The 16319-nt window shown below is 38.5% G+C and overlaps 1 protein-coding gene across 1 annotated transcript; it reads left to right on the top strand.

Moving 5' to 3' along the window:
- Positions 1 to 2036: 2036 nt before the first annotated feature.
- On the top strand, positions 2037 to 2400 carry LOC122745893 (replication protein A 14 kDa subunit-like). The gene is given in 2 exon segments (XM_043991342.1): positions 2037 to 2287; positions 2289 to 2400. Coding segments are annotated over 2 exon segments (363 nt in total).
- The last annotated feature ends 13919 nt before the right edge of the window (positions 2401 to 16319 follow it).

Consider the following 16319-nt stretch of genomic DNA (forward strand, 5'->3'; position numbering starts at 1 on the left):
AGTAAACTATCTTGTAAGTGTAAACTAACAGAGAGGAAAATGAAAATATGAAGAACAAAAATTGTCATCAATTGCAGTGTCAACTGTGAACACCATATTGAAGGATGCTGTTGCCTTGATAAAAGAGCTCACAAAAGGGAGGGCTTGCATGTAGGTGACTTAGCTGTTGAAACAACAAAAAAAGGTGCTGTTCTACAGATGGAGAAACTATTAACTATGTGCACAGAAGAGCAGATTCAGAAGGATGTTCCTTCAAAGAGGCTGAAGATTTAAAGGTAAAGTGTCCTGAAGGAACACAGGTATTTGCATCAAGCTGTGGTTGGTTTGCCCAATTTAAAAATCATGCCAGATTTCATAATGTAGAAGTGTCAGGAAAGCTTCTAGTGCAGATATTGAAGTAACAAAGACATTTCCAGAATTCCTGCAAAAAAATAACAGATGAAGGTCTCTTCTTTCCAGAGCAGATCTTTAATGTGAACGAAACTGGCTTATTTTATCAAAGAATGTCATCTCAAACCTACATCTCAGTGGAGGAAAAAAAAAACTAGCTGAGGAATAAAGATTTGAAAAATAATTACCCTTCAGCTTGGACGCAATGCATCTGGGGCCTGCAAGTTAAAATTTGTTTTTATGCTCCACTCAAAAAATCCCAGAATATTAAAAGGAATCAGCAAGGCAACACTACCCTGCATCATGCATTATTTCACTAACCCTAAGGCATAGATAACCCTCATTATCTTTGAACAACAGTTTATAAACTGCTTCATTCCCAAAGTGTAGAAGTTTTGTAATGATAATGGAATTCTTTTCAAGATTCTACTTATTTTGGATGATGTCCCAGGTCCCCCTCCCCATCAGGTTGATTTTAATGAAAATGTAAAAGTGGTTTACCTTCCCCCTAACACTATCTCTTTATTACAACCTCTGGATGAGGGAGTGATTTAATATTTCAAGGTGGATTATTTATGTGCTACATTTACACAGGCAATTGCAGCTTTGGATTTAGATAAGGATTTGACATTGAGAGACTTCTGGAAGTCCTATAATATTTACCATGCAATCCAGAATATTGTGAAAGCATGGGAAGATTTAACAGAAACATGTATAAAAAGGAATTGGAACAAAGCCTGCCGGCAGTTTGTTCTGATTTTTGTGGATTTGACAAAGATGAAACATTTGATGAAGTGAGAAAGAAGATTGTAAAATTAGCACAAGAATTGGAGCTAGAAGTGGATAAGAATGATGTGGAGGGGTTGATTGAGTTTCATGGAGAAGAACCGTCAAATGAGGATCTGATGGAGCTGCTAACTGAACAGCTTGCAGAGGAAGGGAGGCTTAGGAACCAAAGGTCCCATCATAAAGTTCACAATGAAACAGTTGGTAGAAGCATCTCATCATTTGTGTGAATTTTCTTCTTGTATTGAAAAGATGGATCCAGACACTTCAAGATTTTTTTAATTTCAAAGACAAGTTAAGGATAATATTGTTTGCTATCATATATATATATATACATATATATATATATACACACACACATATAATATCATATGTACAGTTATGCTCTTGAAAAAATAGTATAATCTTTAATATGAGGGAAAAAGTGCCACTGTCCAAAAATCTTTTGATAGCTTCATTACAAAAAAGTCCTACAGCCAACCACCAGTGATTAAAAACTAGGTGCAGTAGGTAGGGAAGGGACAAAATACTGCACACTTTTGTTAACATTACATACTTAATCATTAACTGTACCTTTCATTTCATAATTCTGTTTATAAATATATTTTCCCATTCCCCTTCTTCTCTTATCATAAGTGCATTAATTTTTATCTATGCAGAAGTTTTTCAATTTCATGTAATCAGTTCTCTATTTTATCTTTTGTAATTACCTCTTTCTTTTCTTCTTTCTTTCTTTCTTTCTTTTTTTTGGGTTAAGAATACATCTCCTACCCTTAGTTGTTGGAGGTGTATGATTTGCTTCTTTTCTAATTTTTTTTAATAGTATGATCTTTTGGCCGGACCCAGGCCCCTTTCCCGCCATGGCGGAGGTGCTGGAGGTCCCGCGGCCTCGCATCGGGGCCACTCACGTGGAGCACTTCATCGACCGGCCCGTGTGCTTCGTGGGGCGGCTGGAGAAGATCCACCCCAGTGGGAAGTCCTTCATCCTGTCGGACGGGGAGGGCAAGCAGGTCACTGTGGAGCTGGCGGAGCCTCTGGAAGAGGAGATTTCTGGCGTCCTGGAGGTGATCGGCAAAGTGACGGCCAAAGCCACCATCCTGTGCGCTTCCTACCAGAGACCACAACAGCAGCTTTGATCTCAGGCTCCACAATGATGTTCTCAAAGTCATACACGAGTTTCCGCAGTATTACCCATTTGGGGTCACGACGTCGCAGCAGGACTGACGTCTCGTGATCCGCTTTGGGCCGGTGATGGCTTTCCGCCAAGACCTCCTCCCACCCCCGACAGAGGCCTTCCAACCAACCCCCTCCATGGCCCGCAGCACCAGGGGCAGTGAGCCCCTCAGTTGAACGCACGCTGAGTCCGTGTCACTGCAGCAGCCTCGGGTGACTGTCTAATGAGGTTAGCTTTGGGTCCTTTCGCCCGGGCAAACAGTTCTGTTTTATTAATTAAAAAAGTACAGTTATGCTCTTGAAAAAAAAAATAGTATGATCTTTAATATTAAGATTATCTACTCTTGGGGAGGCTAGGTGGCGCAGTGGATAAAGCACCGGCCCTGGATTCAGGAGTTCCTGAGTTCAAATCTGGCCTCAGACACTTGACACTAGCTGTGTGACCCTGGGCAAGTCACTTAACCCCCACTGCCCCGCACAAAAAAAATAAAAATAAACCAAAAACCAAAAAAACAATGCACAATGATATTTTGGGGCAGCTAGGTGGCACAGTGGATAAAGCACCGGCCTTGGATTCAGGAGGATCTGAGCTCAAATCCTGCCTCAGACACTTAACACTTACTAGCTGTGTGACCCTGGGCAAGTCACTTAACCCCAATTGCTTCACACACACACACAAAAAGATTATCTACTCTTATAGAATATATTGTGGAATATGGTATAATAGAATATACTTCTAAAGACACAGAAGTACCCAGGTCCTAATTCAGGAAGACCTAAACCTAGGTCACCATAATTTCAGTCATGTCTTTATCCACTAGACCATGCTGCGCTTCCAATGATTTTAGCTCCTAATTATAACATAGCTATAACTATCTGCTACATATTTTAACTTTGCTCAAGGAAACTTTAAGAATCTCAAGGAAATGAACCACATCCTAAATCTCATTTGTCTAATAATGCCTGGCACAGTGTTTTGACATAATCAGCCTTTTAGTAACTTCTTGATGCAGTAGTATTATCACTATATTCCACTTAGGGCCTGAGTATTCTTGGAAAATTAGCTGTCCTCCTTTATGTTGGAACTGTTAAGCATAATATATGAAAACATCCTTTGGGACCATTTCCAAAACTGGACTTTTAAACAACAAATTGTTCAAAGTATATTCATGCCCCAATGTACACTCAAGGTTTTTAGTCAAAAACTTATTTTGCTAAATAGTGCCTGCAATTAAAAATAATTCCATAAAAATATAAAATGTTATTTAATAATACAGGGAAGGATAAAGTCTCTTTAAGTTTCCCAGGATTGGTTAATGGTTGAATGCTTATCCTAAGTTTAAATCAAATCATGTAACTCTTTAAGTCTCTTTTTAAGGCCCCATGGCAGATTTTGGTTTCCTTTCTTCTGTGGATTGTGTATTTTAGCTCTTTTTAAAAAGATATTTTGTAGTGATCAGCAAATATGATGCTATTAAAAGTTTTTAAAGATATTTATGGGGACATATCTTTGGTATGTTTGATTTTCTTACAGACTATTCAGTCAAAGTTCATGCTTTAGTGTTTTGTGGGGGTTTTTTTGCGGGGCAATGAGGGTTAAGTGACTTGCCCAAGGTCACACAGATAGTAAGTGTCAAGTGTCTGAGGCTGGATTTGAACTCCTGAATCCAGGGCTGGTGCTTTATTCACTGCACCACCTAGCCACCCCCTCTAGTGTTTTTTAACATGGGACCAGAGGAAATATTTTGAGTTTGTAAGATTCTATCCCTCGTTCCTAAATCTGTACAAATGATTTTCTCCCTAGAAGTTGCTCAGAGATTTGTTCAGGACTCTATTGAATGGAGAACAAAGGGTTTATAGTGGATCTTAAAAGCTTTTATTATAAAACAACATGATTTATTTTTTTGGTTTTGGGGGGTTTTTTTGTTTTTGTTTTTTGCAGGCAATGGGGATTAAGTGACTTGCCCAGGGTCACACAGCTAATAAGTGTCAAGTGTCTGAGGCCGGATTTGAACTCAGGTACTCCTGAATCCAGGGCCGGTGCTTTATCCACTGCGCCATCTAGCGGCCCCTCATGATTTATTTTTAACCAGAAAAGCTATAACTTTTTTTTTTTTTTTGGCACCTGGAGCAAGGACTTTAAGCAAGAGGGCACAAAAGGCACTTTCAGTTGGGTGGTGGCATGGACTCCAAGGTGCAGGGTGAGATAGAAACCTAGAAATTGCCTGAGAAGATTACCCTGTACCCCTCCGTCTAATAGTGGTTTTTAGCCTGGGGAATGTGAACTTAAAAGAAAGTTTTGATAGCGATTCTTATAGAATTGGTTTTCTTTGCAATCTTATGTATTTATTCTGTATATTTAAAAACATTATTCTAAAAAGGGGTCCATAGGTGTCACCAGACTGCCAAAGGTTAAAAAAACAAAAACCAAAAAATTAAGGACACCTGAGAAGAGACCTATTTGGGAGATTCCTATTTAAACAAACTGCAATACCTAGTTATCATGAATAACTAGTTATTTCTTCTTGCTTTTTATCTAAGAAGCCTAATTTCTAAGGGTTGATGAAGGTAGAATGGTAACCTTTGCAGAGAACTGATAAATACTTTTGTGAAGTGGGCCAAAAGGGGTTTGGTGCCAGTTTCCTCTCTCCCTTCTTAAAAACTCAGCAACCCTGAAATGATCATTTTAGAGCAAGAGGGAACCTCAGAACTCAATCCAACTCCTTTATTTTATAGAATAGGAAACTGAAACCTCAGATTTAGAGAAATGACTTGTCCAAGATCATACAGGAAACCTCATTCAATTCTTACTGAAACTGAGGTTGCGCTGAGGTAGAGTATGGAACTCAGATTTCAAAGATTCATTAAATATCAGCATAGAAGGAACCTTAGAGATCACCTTGTCCAAATCCCTCATTTTCTAAAGAGTAGGAAAGAGAGACTCAGAGTTAGTATAAGAGCAGAGACTAGACTTGTTTCCTGACCCCTGATTCTCACTCTTTCAGCTGGGTTGTTGAAATTTGGCTTTTTGAGGGGAAGAAGAAAGAATAGGGGCAGAATGGTGGCACTCGGTCTAATTCAGAGTTTGCAAACCTTTTTGGTTCATAGCACCTTTAGCATCTCAGTAATTTTTTTCATGGTACCCTTAGACCAAAAGAAATACATAACAATTCTATTTATTAAGTAGTTAGGTCCAAATGACTTCATATATATTTATGTCCTAACAACTTAGCAGCTATTTGAACATGAATTCAATTTTAAAATATATTATTCTTAAATAATGACTGTTACTTACAAATGGTGTGTGTGTGTGTGTGTGTGTGAGAGAGAAAGAGAAAGAGAGAGAGAGAGAGAGAGAGAGTGCATGTGCTGTGTTGGGCATTGAGCAGACTCTCAAACTTTGGAATCACATTGGACACCACCACTCTTCATTTAGTGTTCCACACTGATTTTCACACAATTCTTGCAAACACTGAAAACCTAGTTTTGCCAAGATATGACATGTTAAAAGAGAAGTTAATAGTATACCTGAAAATACCAGTAAACAAAAATATTTTAAACACTCCAGATCATTATCAAAAGAAATGAAGTATAATCTAATGTTAAAACTTAACTAACGTGAACTAGTATTACATATGATATTCAGCAGAGGTCAACAGATGTTGAATACCACTGTGTTCCTCTCAAAAATATCCCCGGGAGCCACTGTGAGTTTTCTCAGGTGCCCTATGCAAAGTTTTGGAACTCAGGGTCCAATGTCTCAGAAAGGGGAGCCCCTTGGTCTTTCCAAGCATATCTTGGCTCCAGGGTCACCCCCAATCTTAATCCTCCACCACTCCTAGGGAAGTTTAAGCAGCTTGGGAAGACAAAATGTCCAAATATCCCCCAAAAGTCTGGGTCCCAGTACTATTTCAATGTACTTTTCTAACTCGTACACTTTTTATTCCTTATCTTACTCTTTATCCTCTTTCAGTGTTCGAAATATGGCTAACAGCTCAAATAGTGTTGTGCAGTTTGAGTGTTAGCAGCTCTAGTGTTGCTAGCAGGTTGCCGCTCAAAGAATCCAAGCAGGCAGCAGTCAGTGGGTGAAGGCTTCTTTATTCATCTTTTGCAAAGATGGGCACTCTTCTGAATGTGCTGGAGAGTGCACTGAAATGAAGTCCCTCACCTCTGTTTATACCCCTCAAGGGGTCCCCTGCGACCAATCACATTAAGGCATTTTACTATTCCTCATTTACATACTTCCCCCTATCAACATATGGCATAACAATAACAACCGATCAGATTGTACCAGTGGACCAATCACAGTGCTAGAAACTAGTCAGGTGGCAGCAGTTGACCAATCAGATTTTACAAACTATGATACCAGGCCTTAACCTATTCTGGGCAAAAGTGTGGGCTCCTCCTCAGAACAATGCTATGTTAATGTACATATCTCTTCAAGAAAGAAAACCTGACTTGGGGTTTGACCAATCAGATTGCTCCATTTACCAACCAATCTAGATACAGATTGAACCATACTATTTCTATTGTTTTTGTTGTTGTTTTTCTTTTTTGAGGTTTTTCCCTTGTGCTCAGATTCTTCTTTCACAAGATGACTAATGCAGAAATATGTTCAATGTGATTGTGCATATATAACCTATATCAGATTGCTTTCCATCTTGGGGAGGGGGAAAGGAAGGGAGGGTGGGAGAAAAATTTGGAACTAAAACTCCTATGAAAACAAATGTTGAAAACTATCCTTATATGTAACTGGAATATAATAAAATGCTTTAAAAAAAGTAGAAGAAGAAGAAGAAGAGCTGGCAGAGACCCAGGAAGTGGAGTCCATATCAGAACCCATATCTTGACTTGCTGGCAGCCAAGACTAGTAGAAAGTGAAATCTGAGGGATGCAGACCAGCAGTGAATCACCCCCATATCTGGGACCCTGTGCTCTGCAAACAAGGGAGTAACTTTTCAATGGGCTATGTTACACTCAGAAATGAACATTTCACAGTTATGGTGGAAGCCAGATTGAAGTTCATCTCTCATTGTCATTGTCTCCAAAGGCATGCTTGTCAAAAAGTTATTCGGCAATAGTGGAATTATGGGGTCCCCATTTTGCACAGGTAGGTTACATAGTTTTCCAGTTCTTCTATGGACTAAATTTGTTTATCCAGGTAATTGGTTTCAAAATTATATAAATTGGAGTCCTTTTTGTTAGTTGCTAGCTTGTCAAATTCCAGCAAAGACTAATAGACACCTCTTTCCCCCAAGTAAGAGCACACTTTGTTGTATTAAGGGCACATTCTCAATTGTGATATTTTAATGTCTTTATGTCCTAAAGGAAAACATGGCTGCCTCAATTGTTTTGAAGTTCCATCAGCTTCTCTCTCTTTTTTTTTTTTTTGGCAGGGAAATGGGGGTTAAGTGACTTGCCCAGGGTCACACAACTAGTGTCAAGTGTCCAAGGCCGGATTTGAACTCAGGTCCTCCTGAATCCAGGGTCAGTGCTTTATCCACTGCATCACCTAGCCGCCCTGTCATCAGCTTCTCTTTATCTTTCTTCTCTTCTTCGGGTTTTCATGGAATATCTTTGGCAAAGTTTTATAATGCCACATAATCCTGGTCAAACTAATAAATCATGGACAAGGTTGATGTAGGAGGTGTAGAGCTCCAAGTTGATCTGCTGGTTGATGGTGGCCTCCTACTCTTGATGGTAATTCTGTTGCATTTTGGTGAGGGTGACAGTGGCCTAGAATGGTTGAGGCTGTCAGGGGCCTTTGTTGCTTGAGGGTGTACTGGCAATGGCTTTATGAGATCAGACAGCATTATCATTGCACATTTGTGGATACCAGCTACACCTTGCTGTACTCTTGCCAGACCCATTTCAGGCCAGGTTCTGTTGGCTTTTTAAAATCTTCCCTAGCTGAGTGTGGTGGCTCATCACTTCAGCTATATACTAAAAGAGCATCAACCTAGAGGGTAGCTTTCCAGACATTGTTTCTGAGTAGAGAATAACAGAGAATTCAGAAGATGGAGGAGGGAACAACTTGGAGACTATGAAACCAGGTAAAATGTCCAGTTTAAAGTGGATATGAGACTCCCACTAGAGATATCACCAAGAGCAGAGATATACTACGAGGAAAGAACAGCATCATGATATGGCTAAAAGATACTGTAACCCAACAACTGCAAAACCCTTGTATTAGAGGTGTTCATTGCACTATTTACTCTTGTATCCTGGCTACATGTGTTACTTCATATATGTCTATTTATGGCTATACAAGTTCTCCAAATATGTGTCCTTTCCCACTGATGATTTAGTAATCATAGGGATAATGTACCACGTGTAAAGAGAGGTATTCTTTTCCTGTTAATTTATTTGCTATGCTGTTTGATTAAATATACATATATTTTTTGTTTTGAACTAAAATGCCTTCTGTCTGTCTGGCAAAATGAAAATACATTGATGGTAACCTGTGAGCCATGATTTTAAGTAGATACCAACTTTATATCTTTTTCCTTACTTTCTTTTTCCTATAAGACAACTCCATGGCTCTGTGTTAGAATCTCGTGATTCTTAAAAAAACGAAAAAAACCCCATAAAAATTAAAATAAAAAAAAAAGAATTTCATGATTCTTACTGCCAAATCCCTCTAGTATTCTCGAATCTTGGAATAGTTTATTTGGGGGACAATGAGTGAATATAGTAAAATTACAAGAGAGTGTAGTAAAATAAAAAATTTGAAGGAATTACTTTTGGTATTTGATGCTTGTTTCCCAATTATTTGAAGCAGTATATTGATAGTTATTTTTTTAGAGCTATGTGGCATTTCTAATGCTATGCAGCACTCTTTAAAAAGGATGAAATATTACTATTACTAATATTATGATTATCAGTCACTGCATGAGACTGGATCAGGCTAAGTGTAGGCAGTTTCAAATCAATACATATTTATTAAGGACCTACTTTGTGCAAGGATGCAAAACACTAGGGGCATAAAACCAAGACAGCATGGACTGTATTATGATCAGTGTACATTTATACTTCCTGTATAGTGTTACAAAATGCTGAATTGAAGCCCACTGGTTTTGAGCTGCATAGTTCCAGCTTTATCGAACTCACATTAATGTCATATTATTGAACTTTTCAAAGTATTTTCTCTGGACTTTACCACCACAACTCAGTTGTTTTTTCCCTTCTCTCTAGAGATGTCATTTTCCTATTGGCAAGTTCTTAACTGAATTTCTATTTTGAGGAAGGGCAGAGACCACCCATCCTTGTTTTCCAGGACTTTGCTACCACATCTACCCCATCTCTCTTCTCTCATTAGAATATAAGTTCCTTGAAGGCAGGAACTGCCTTTCTTCTCTCTTGTGTCCCTAGAACTTAGTACAGTGTCTGGCATATAGTAACTGCATAATATATGATCATCCTGGGTCATAGGCAGTCATTTTGACTTTGGAGGAGGGATGACCCTGGAGGAGAGAGGCAGATAACTTTGCACTGCTCTGCCTTACTTAAATCCAATGTACTTGTAAGTCAAAAATCACCCTCTTGATGTCATTGGTCCTCTTCTAGAATGAAAGATGAATAATAATAAATGATCATTGTCTGATTGTCCTGTTGATTGACTTTTGTGAAAATATCCCTGCTGTAGGTTGGGCAAGCCTTTACAGATATAGGAGCTGAGACTCAGAGCAGCAAAGTCACTTGCCCATTGTCAAATAGCTAAGCAGGATCAGATCTGGGACCAAAACCCATGTCTCTTCAACAGGTCTGAGTTCTTCCTGCTTAAACCTGTGCTTAAACCAGGTCAATGAATGAAAAAATTCATTAAATACTTACTATATGCCAAGGACTGAGTAAAGTAGTGGGGAAACAAATGCAAAAAAACAAGACAGTCCCTGTCAGCATGGGATTAACATTCCAATTGGAGGAGATAACTCATCTGGGAAATGGTAGTTAGAAAAGATGCTCTGGTCTGGGAAGTCACAAAAATGGTGAATGGAACAATAGGACAGTTGATTCATCTGTCCTTTCTGGAGGCAATCCTAGTATTGATTTGATTACAATTCTTCAAACAAGAAGTAGAAATTAAGAGTTTTGGGAAGGAGGATGAAGAGGGTAGAAAAATGATCAAAGAATTCAGAACTAATTTTGGGCATTCTTTCCTGAGATCTGGTTTGGAAGTTGGAGTAGTAGCAAGGAAAGGGCTAAGAACTAAATGACAGTTCATGAAAACATTAAGATATTGTGTCATATTATAACTGCATTCCATTGAAAAGTCCCCTTAGCAGAGAAATCATTATCAGTCTGTTTTTGCAGGGAATTTGCAAAAATATTCCAAATGTAACTTTCTCATTGAACTAATTGCTTATGTTTCTAGTACATGACAAAATTAGCAGTAGTAGATCCACAGAAGGGAGGTAGTATAGTAAAGAGTGATGCCTCTGAAGTCAGAGGATATGGGTTCCAAACCTCTCCTAAGATACTTACCTGTGTGAACTTTAGGCAAATCACTTATATTTTCTGGGCCTCAGTTTATCTTCATTTGTAAAATAAAGTGGTTAAACTACTTGGCTTGTGAGTCCTCCCCTACTTCTCTATACTGGGATCCTATGAACTAAATACCAGTCAGAGTGTAACTCAGTGAGAGCTTATTGTTTTGTTCAAAGTTAAGGTTGGTTCTAAAAGTTCTGCTACTGAAGTTGCAGTAATGGTTGTAGGAATGTCACCATGCAGAGTGAAGTTTTCAGATTAGATATGGAGGTGTAAAAAGAACATATCCTGGGGTGGCTAGGTGGCGCAGTGGATAGAGCACCGGCCTTGGATTCAGGAGGACCTGAGTTCAAATCCGGCCTCAGACACTATTAGTCATTTTGGTCAAGATACTCCTTGAAATGATGACAAGGATAAGTTGTGTAATGATCTAGATGTCTCTTTGCCTTTCTATTTTTTAAATCCTTAAAGCTGAGGAGTTTTAAGTTTCATCCATAAACCCTGTCATCAGATTGTCCCCTAGTAAAATATAAACTCTTTGAAAGCAGGGATTAGCTCACATTCCTATTTGTATTTTTAACACCCAGAACAATGCTTGGTGTAAGGGTGAGGTTGAATATGCCCTATTTGGCTCTGATGGCTTGATTAGGTGAGCATATTTTATGATTGAATCAAACAATAAGTTTGGGTGTCAGAAGAATATATATACCTCCTTGAACCAACCAAAGGCTTTGTGTAATGTTATGCCCTAAGCAATTTGAATAAAAGGAAGAAACTATTGGCTCTTGGGGAAAGAGACTGTGAGTGCCTGGATTCAAGAGGTTGGAGCATTCATGGAACAAAGGGAATACTCAAAGGACTTTCAGGGAGGAAGACCTAGGATGAGATAAGTTCCAAAAAAAGTGAATTATTTCCTCAACTTTCCCATATGATGCTTGCCTATCCACAGGCACCATAATGTAATATGTGATTTAATTACCAAATGTTTCCAAGAAACTTATTTTGCTTCAACAACAAAGAGGCCAGGAGTTAACATAACTGTAAGGTTAGAGAGCTCCTCCTCTGCATGGGCATTAGCCATTTTCCTACCTGAGGGGTTCAGAGGGTTTGTGCTTGAATTCATAACGTCACATCTAAAATAAACTTCCTAAAGCTAAACATGATGGAACAAAGTGGAACTTAGGGAATATTAAATTGCTCACCAGACTTAAAATGAGCTAATTATTGTAAGAGGCTTAATAAATACTCATTGAAATATTAATCCTTTGACTGAGTTCCTTGCCCCTGAATCCAAGAACACCTTTTACCAGTTCCACACATACACACACACAATTTATACATATACATATATATATATATAACACAGATAAACACATATACACATTTATGCATGCAAATACATATACACAACTAGACTATATATGCATTTCTATGTAGGTATGTGCACATATGCATTAACTTCATGTCAACATACATAGATGTGTGTATATAGACATACACATATGTATATGTGCACACACCTTGGATGTAGACTTGGTTCACATCTTCCTCTTTGTCACCTAACCTCTCAGTGCTTGAAGCAGCTCTATACTGCACTATAAATTATTTAGAAAGAGCCAATATTTTCCTCACTCAGGAATTCCTTATATCAAATAAAGCACAGGTTCAGTCTCTATCCCTAGCTAAACAAGTGTAAAAGATTGGTATTTGCTACTCAGGTAGATACTTTATTGAACAAATCCTGGGTAAATTTATCTGTTTTGTCTATCTCATCTCTCTTCTCTGTCTCCATTTCTGTCTTTCTGTCTCTTTGTCTTTCTCCTTCTCTGTCTGTCAGTCTGTCTCTCAATAGTTGTGTACTGTTTGAGTACATGACCTGGGTTCAAGTGTTGACTTTGATACATTCTTGCTATATGACCCTATCAATTTACTAAACCTCTATAAGTCTCAGTTTCTTCAACTGTAAAACAGAGTTAATAGATACACAACCTACCTCACAGGGTAATTTCGAGAAAAATTCTTTGTAAAATTTAAAGTACTGTCTAAATAGGTATTTTTGCTATTTTGGTTGGTAATGTTATCATTAGGCCAGTCTGTTCTACAGTAGCAGTTGCCAGTTAAGAGAAGGGGGAGATCAAGACAGGGACACAGATGAATGCTTTGACTTTTTCAATATTCAAAGACCCCAGGCTCCAGTAGAAATTGTCACTCAAGTTTACATAGTGCTTTAAGGTTTGCTAAGTGCTTTGCACATATTATCTTATAAAGATAGCTATCTCTGGATGGAAACGTGGTCCAGGCACTTTGCTGATACCTGTTGTTACCTGTGTTTCCTAGAGAGTGTGAATGGGGCTTGAAAGAAGGATTATGTCTTCCTCTGTGAGAAATCATTTAATCCAGCAGCCAGGCAAGTAAATGCCAACAGCAATATAGAGACAAGAGCTGATTCAGAGTCAAGCTATTATAGGAAATTCTGAATAAATTCCATGGATGTTGCAGTTATTCAGCTGATTCTCTATGCACTCAACCAGCAAGAGGAAAGAGTTGTGTGTTAACAATGGAAAAATGATAAACCTTTGCTTGCAGCTTGATTCTTATGGAACTAGGGCATCATTGTGACTGTATTTGGCTCTTGACTATATTTTGTGATTATATACTATCAGTTGTGTGCCTGGTCATTTTAAACTCCAAATTGACTGAGCCATTTGTGAACTAGAATTGCTAACCTATGGGGCTGAGCAGTAGCACTTAATCTGAAGGAATTGAATACTTCTAGAACAAACCTGCAGATTTTATTGTGCGAAGGTCAAGAGGAAGAATTAGACTAGGTTTTTCTTGAAGGAAGAGTACCTCATTATTACAACTGCACATTAATTCCACTGTCTCCTTCTTTCCTTTCCTCCATTTTATTGACTTTCAACAACTTGTATAAATTTCAGCTTAATTTCACAAAAGACATTCTTAGGTCTTAATAGGATAATAACCACAGACTTGGATCTGGAAGGGACCTTAGGTGCCATTGAGTCCAACTCCCCATTTTATAGATGAGGTAATTATGGCATGAGAGGATAAATGACTTGCCTTGGATCACACAGCTAGTGTCTGAGGTGGGATTAGTACTAAGGCTTTCCAGTGTTCTATCCATTATGCCATGATGCCTCTAATTTCAAAATAAACAGGCAGAGACCTCTTTGCTGGCTCTTCAACCCTAATCCCAAAATTGTTGTTGTTCAGTCATTTTTGACTCTTTGTGACTCCATTTGGGGTTTTCTTGGCAAAGATACCAGTGTGGTTTGCCATTTCCTTCTCTGGCTCATTTCACAGTTGAGGAAACTCAGGTAAACAGGTTAAGTGACTTACTCAGGTTTACACAGCTAGTAAGTGTCTGAAGCCAGATTTGAATTCAGGAAGATGAGTCTTCCTGACTCCAAGCCTGGCACTCTATCCACTGTGCCACCTAGCTTCCCCAAAGTACGGGTTACTAAAGGCAACATTTGTGCCTATATTTACTTCTCTTTGTGATTCCACAAAGGTACCATATACAGTTTGTCACCTACCATTTCTAGCCCATACAGCTGATCAGTAGTGCTTAGCCTAGAGTAACAGCATACTTCTAGCACAAACCTGCAGACTTCAGTGTGTGCTGGTAAAAAGGAAGAATTTTAGTAGGTTGTCACTGCAGGAAAAGTAGCTCATTAGTGGTATTGGTCCATTTTGGACTTGCTTGCAGAATATCAATGCCTTTATGTAGTGCAATGCAGAGAGTGTTGGTGTTTGAATTCTGGGTTTGGCATTTACTACCTATGCAGACTTAATCTCTCTGAGCCTGTAGAATGATGGAGTTGGATTGGAAGGTCTGGGAGCTCCCTGCCATTTCTAGGGCTATACTTATTCTATGCACATTAAAGGCTCACAATGTCATGTGGGACTATTTAGAGATGATAGGACTCAAAGTGGAAGAGACCTCATTAGGTCATTAAGTTTTACCCCCTCACATTACAGATGAGGAAACTGAGGCCCAGGGACATTAAGTGACTTGCCTAAGATCATATGGGGGGAAGCATCAGAGATAGGCTATGAGTCCGGGTCCTCTCACTCCAGAGGTCACAATCTCTTTTTGCACCTACCATTTTGTTTCTTCAATTAAAGTGTTATAGTGATATGACTCCTTTGGCATGAGCTTCCAATCCGAATTGGGTCAGTTATTTCAGCTGACAAATTGTTCATAAATCTTGTTAGTTTCCAGTGCTTTCTTTTGTGATAACTGTCAGGAAGATCATTATCAATCATCACGGTTGTATTTCAATGGCCAAAAAAAGTACACAAATGGCATGTGGTTTCTGTGAAAGGCAGAGATCAAACAGTTGACAGCATGCATGCCTGACTTCTATTTCCCAGAGACACGGATATCATTGGGGTGCTTTGAGGAGAACTGTTGGATATAACTGGCTCTCTTGCCACCATTCTGGTAGTCCTGGGCCCAACAATGAGAAAAGGAAAATTTTTTTCAAACTTTTTTCTTTGTATTTTATAAGGCACAACATTGTAGCACTGTGTCTCCTATTATTATTTTTCTCTCTTTACGTGGGGTTACATATGTGTGAACAATGGAAATATCTTTTTTCTTTCAAAGAATAGATTGTTTGAAAGCCAAGGCCCACTGACTGGATAGAATCCAAAGAAGCATGAGCAAAAATATATTTAGTAAAGTAGGGAGTTGACCTACAGAAAGCTTATTCCCCCATTAGCTGGAGGATTTTAGTTGGAAGTTGGTATTTGGAAAACTCCACCATGGCAGTTTGGAAAGGAGACCACTGAAAACACATGAGGTATCTGAAAGTTGAATCCTTGTTTGTAGCCATAATAGGTCTGATGTCATTAAGTTAATCACCATTATTAAGTTATGCTCAGAAAGTTGTACCTTAGTGTCAGGGAGTAGGAGAAGGGAAGACATACAAAGAGAATGGAAGACACAGCGTTCAGGAAATTTACAGTTTAAAATCATAACACACAAACACAGACACCGACAGAGACACACACACACACACACACACACACATATACACATACACACCCACACCCAATGAAGAAACTTAAAACTTAACAGAGCAAGACAATCACACCCTAATAGGTTCAAAAAGAGTCCATTGGAGATGTAGAAGGAAGAGATACACAATGGAGTCAGTATTAATGAGCTATATATAGCCTTACTATATGTAGCAAGGGTGACTTTTACAGCATAAGAGAAACTTGTGGAAGTAAGGGTTAAGGCAAGATTATATGCCTATTAAAGAGGTATAAGGACTCTACTAATTTTGCTAATAATAATCACATTTATAAAGTACTTTAAGTTTTTACAGAGCACTTTACATATATATGTAATTTTAATTACATTTTAACAATGTAACAATATATTACATATTAATAATTTTTAAATGTCTGACAGTTTTTAATTATAAATACTTGCAATAAAATAATGTAAT

This window comes from Dromiciops gliroides, chromosome 3 (assembly GCF_019393635.1).
Source record: "Dromiciops gliroides isolate mDroGli1 chromosome 3, mDroGli1.pri, whole genome shotgun sequence".
In the NCBI taxonomy this organism is placed as follows: Eukaryota; Metazoa; Chordata; class Mammalia; order Microbiotheria; family Microbiotheriidae; genus Dromiciops; species Dromiciops gliroides.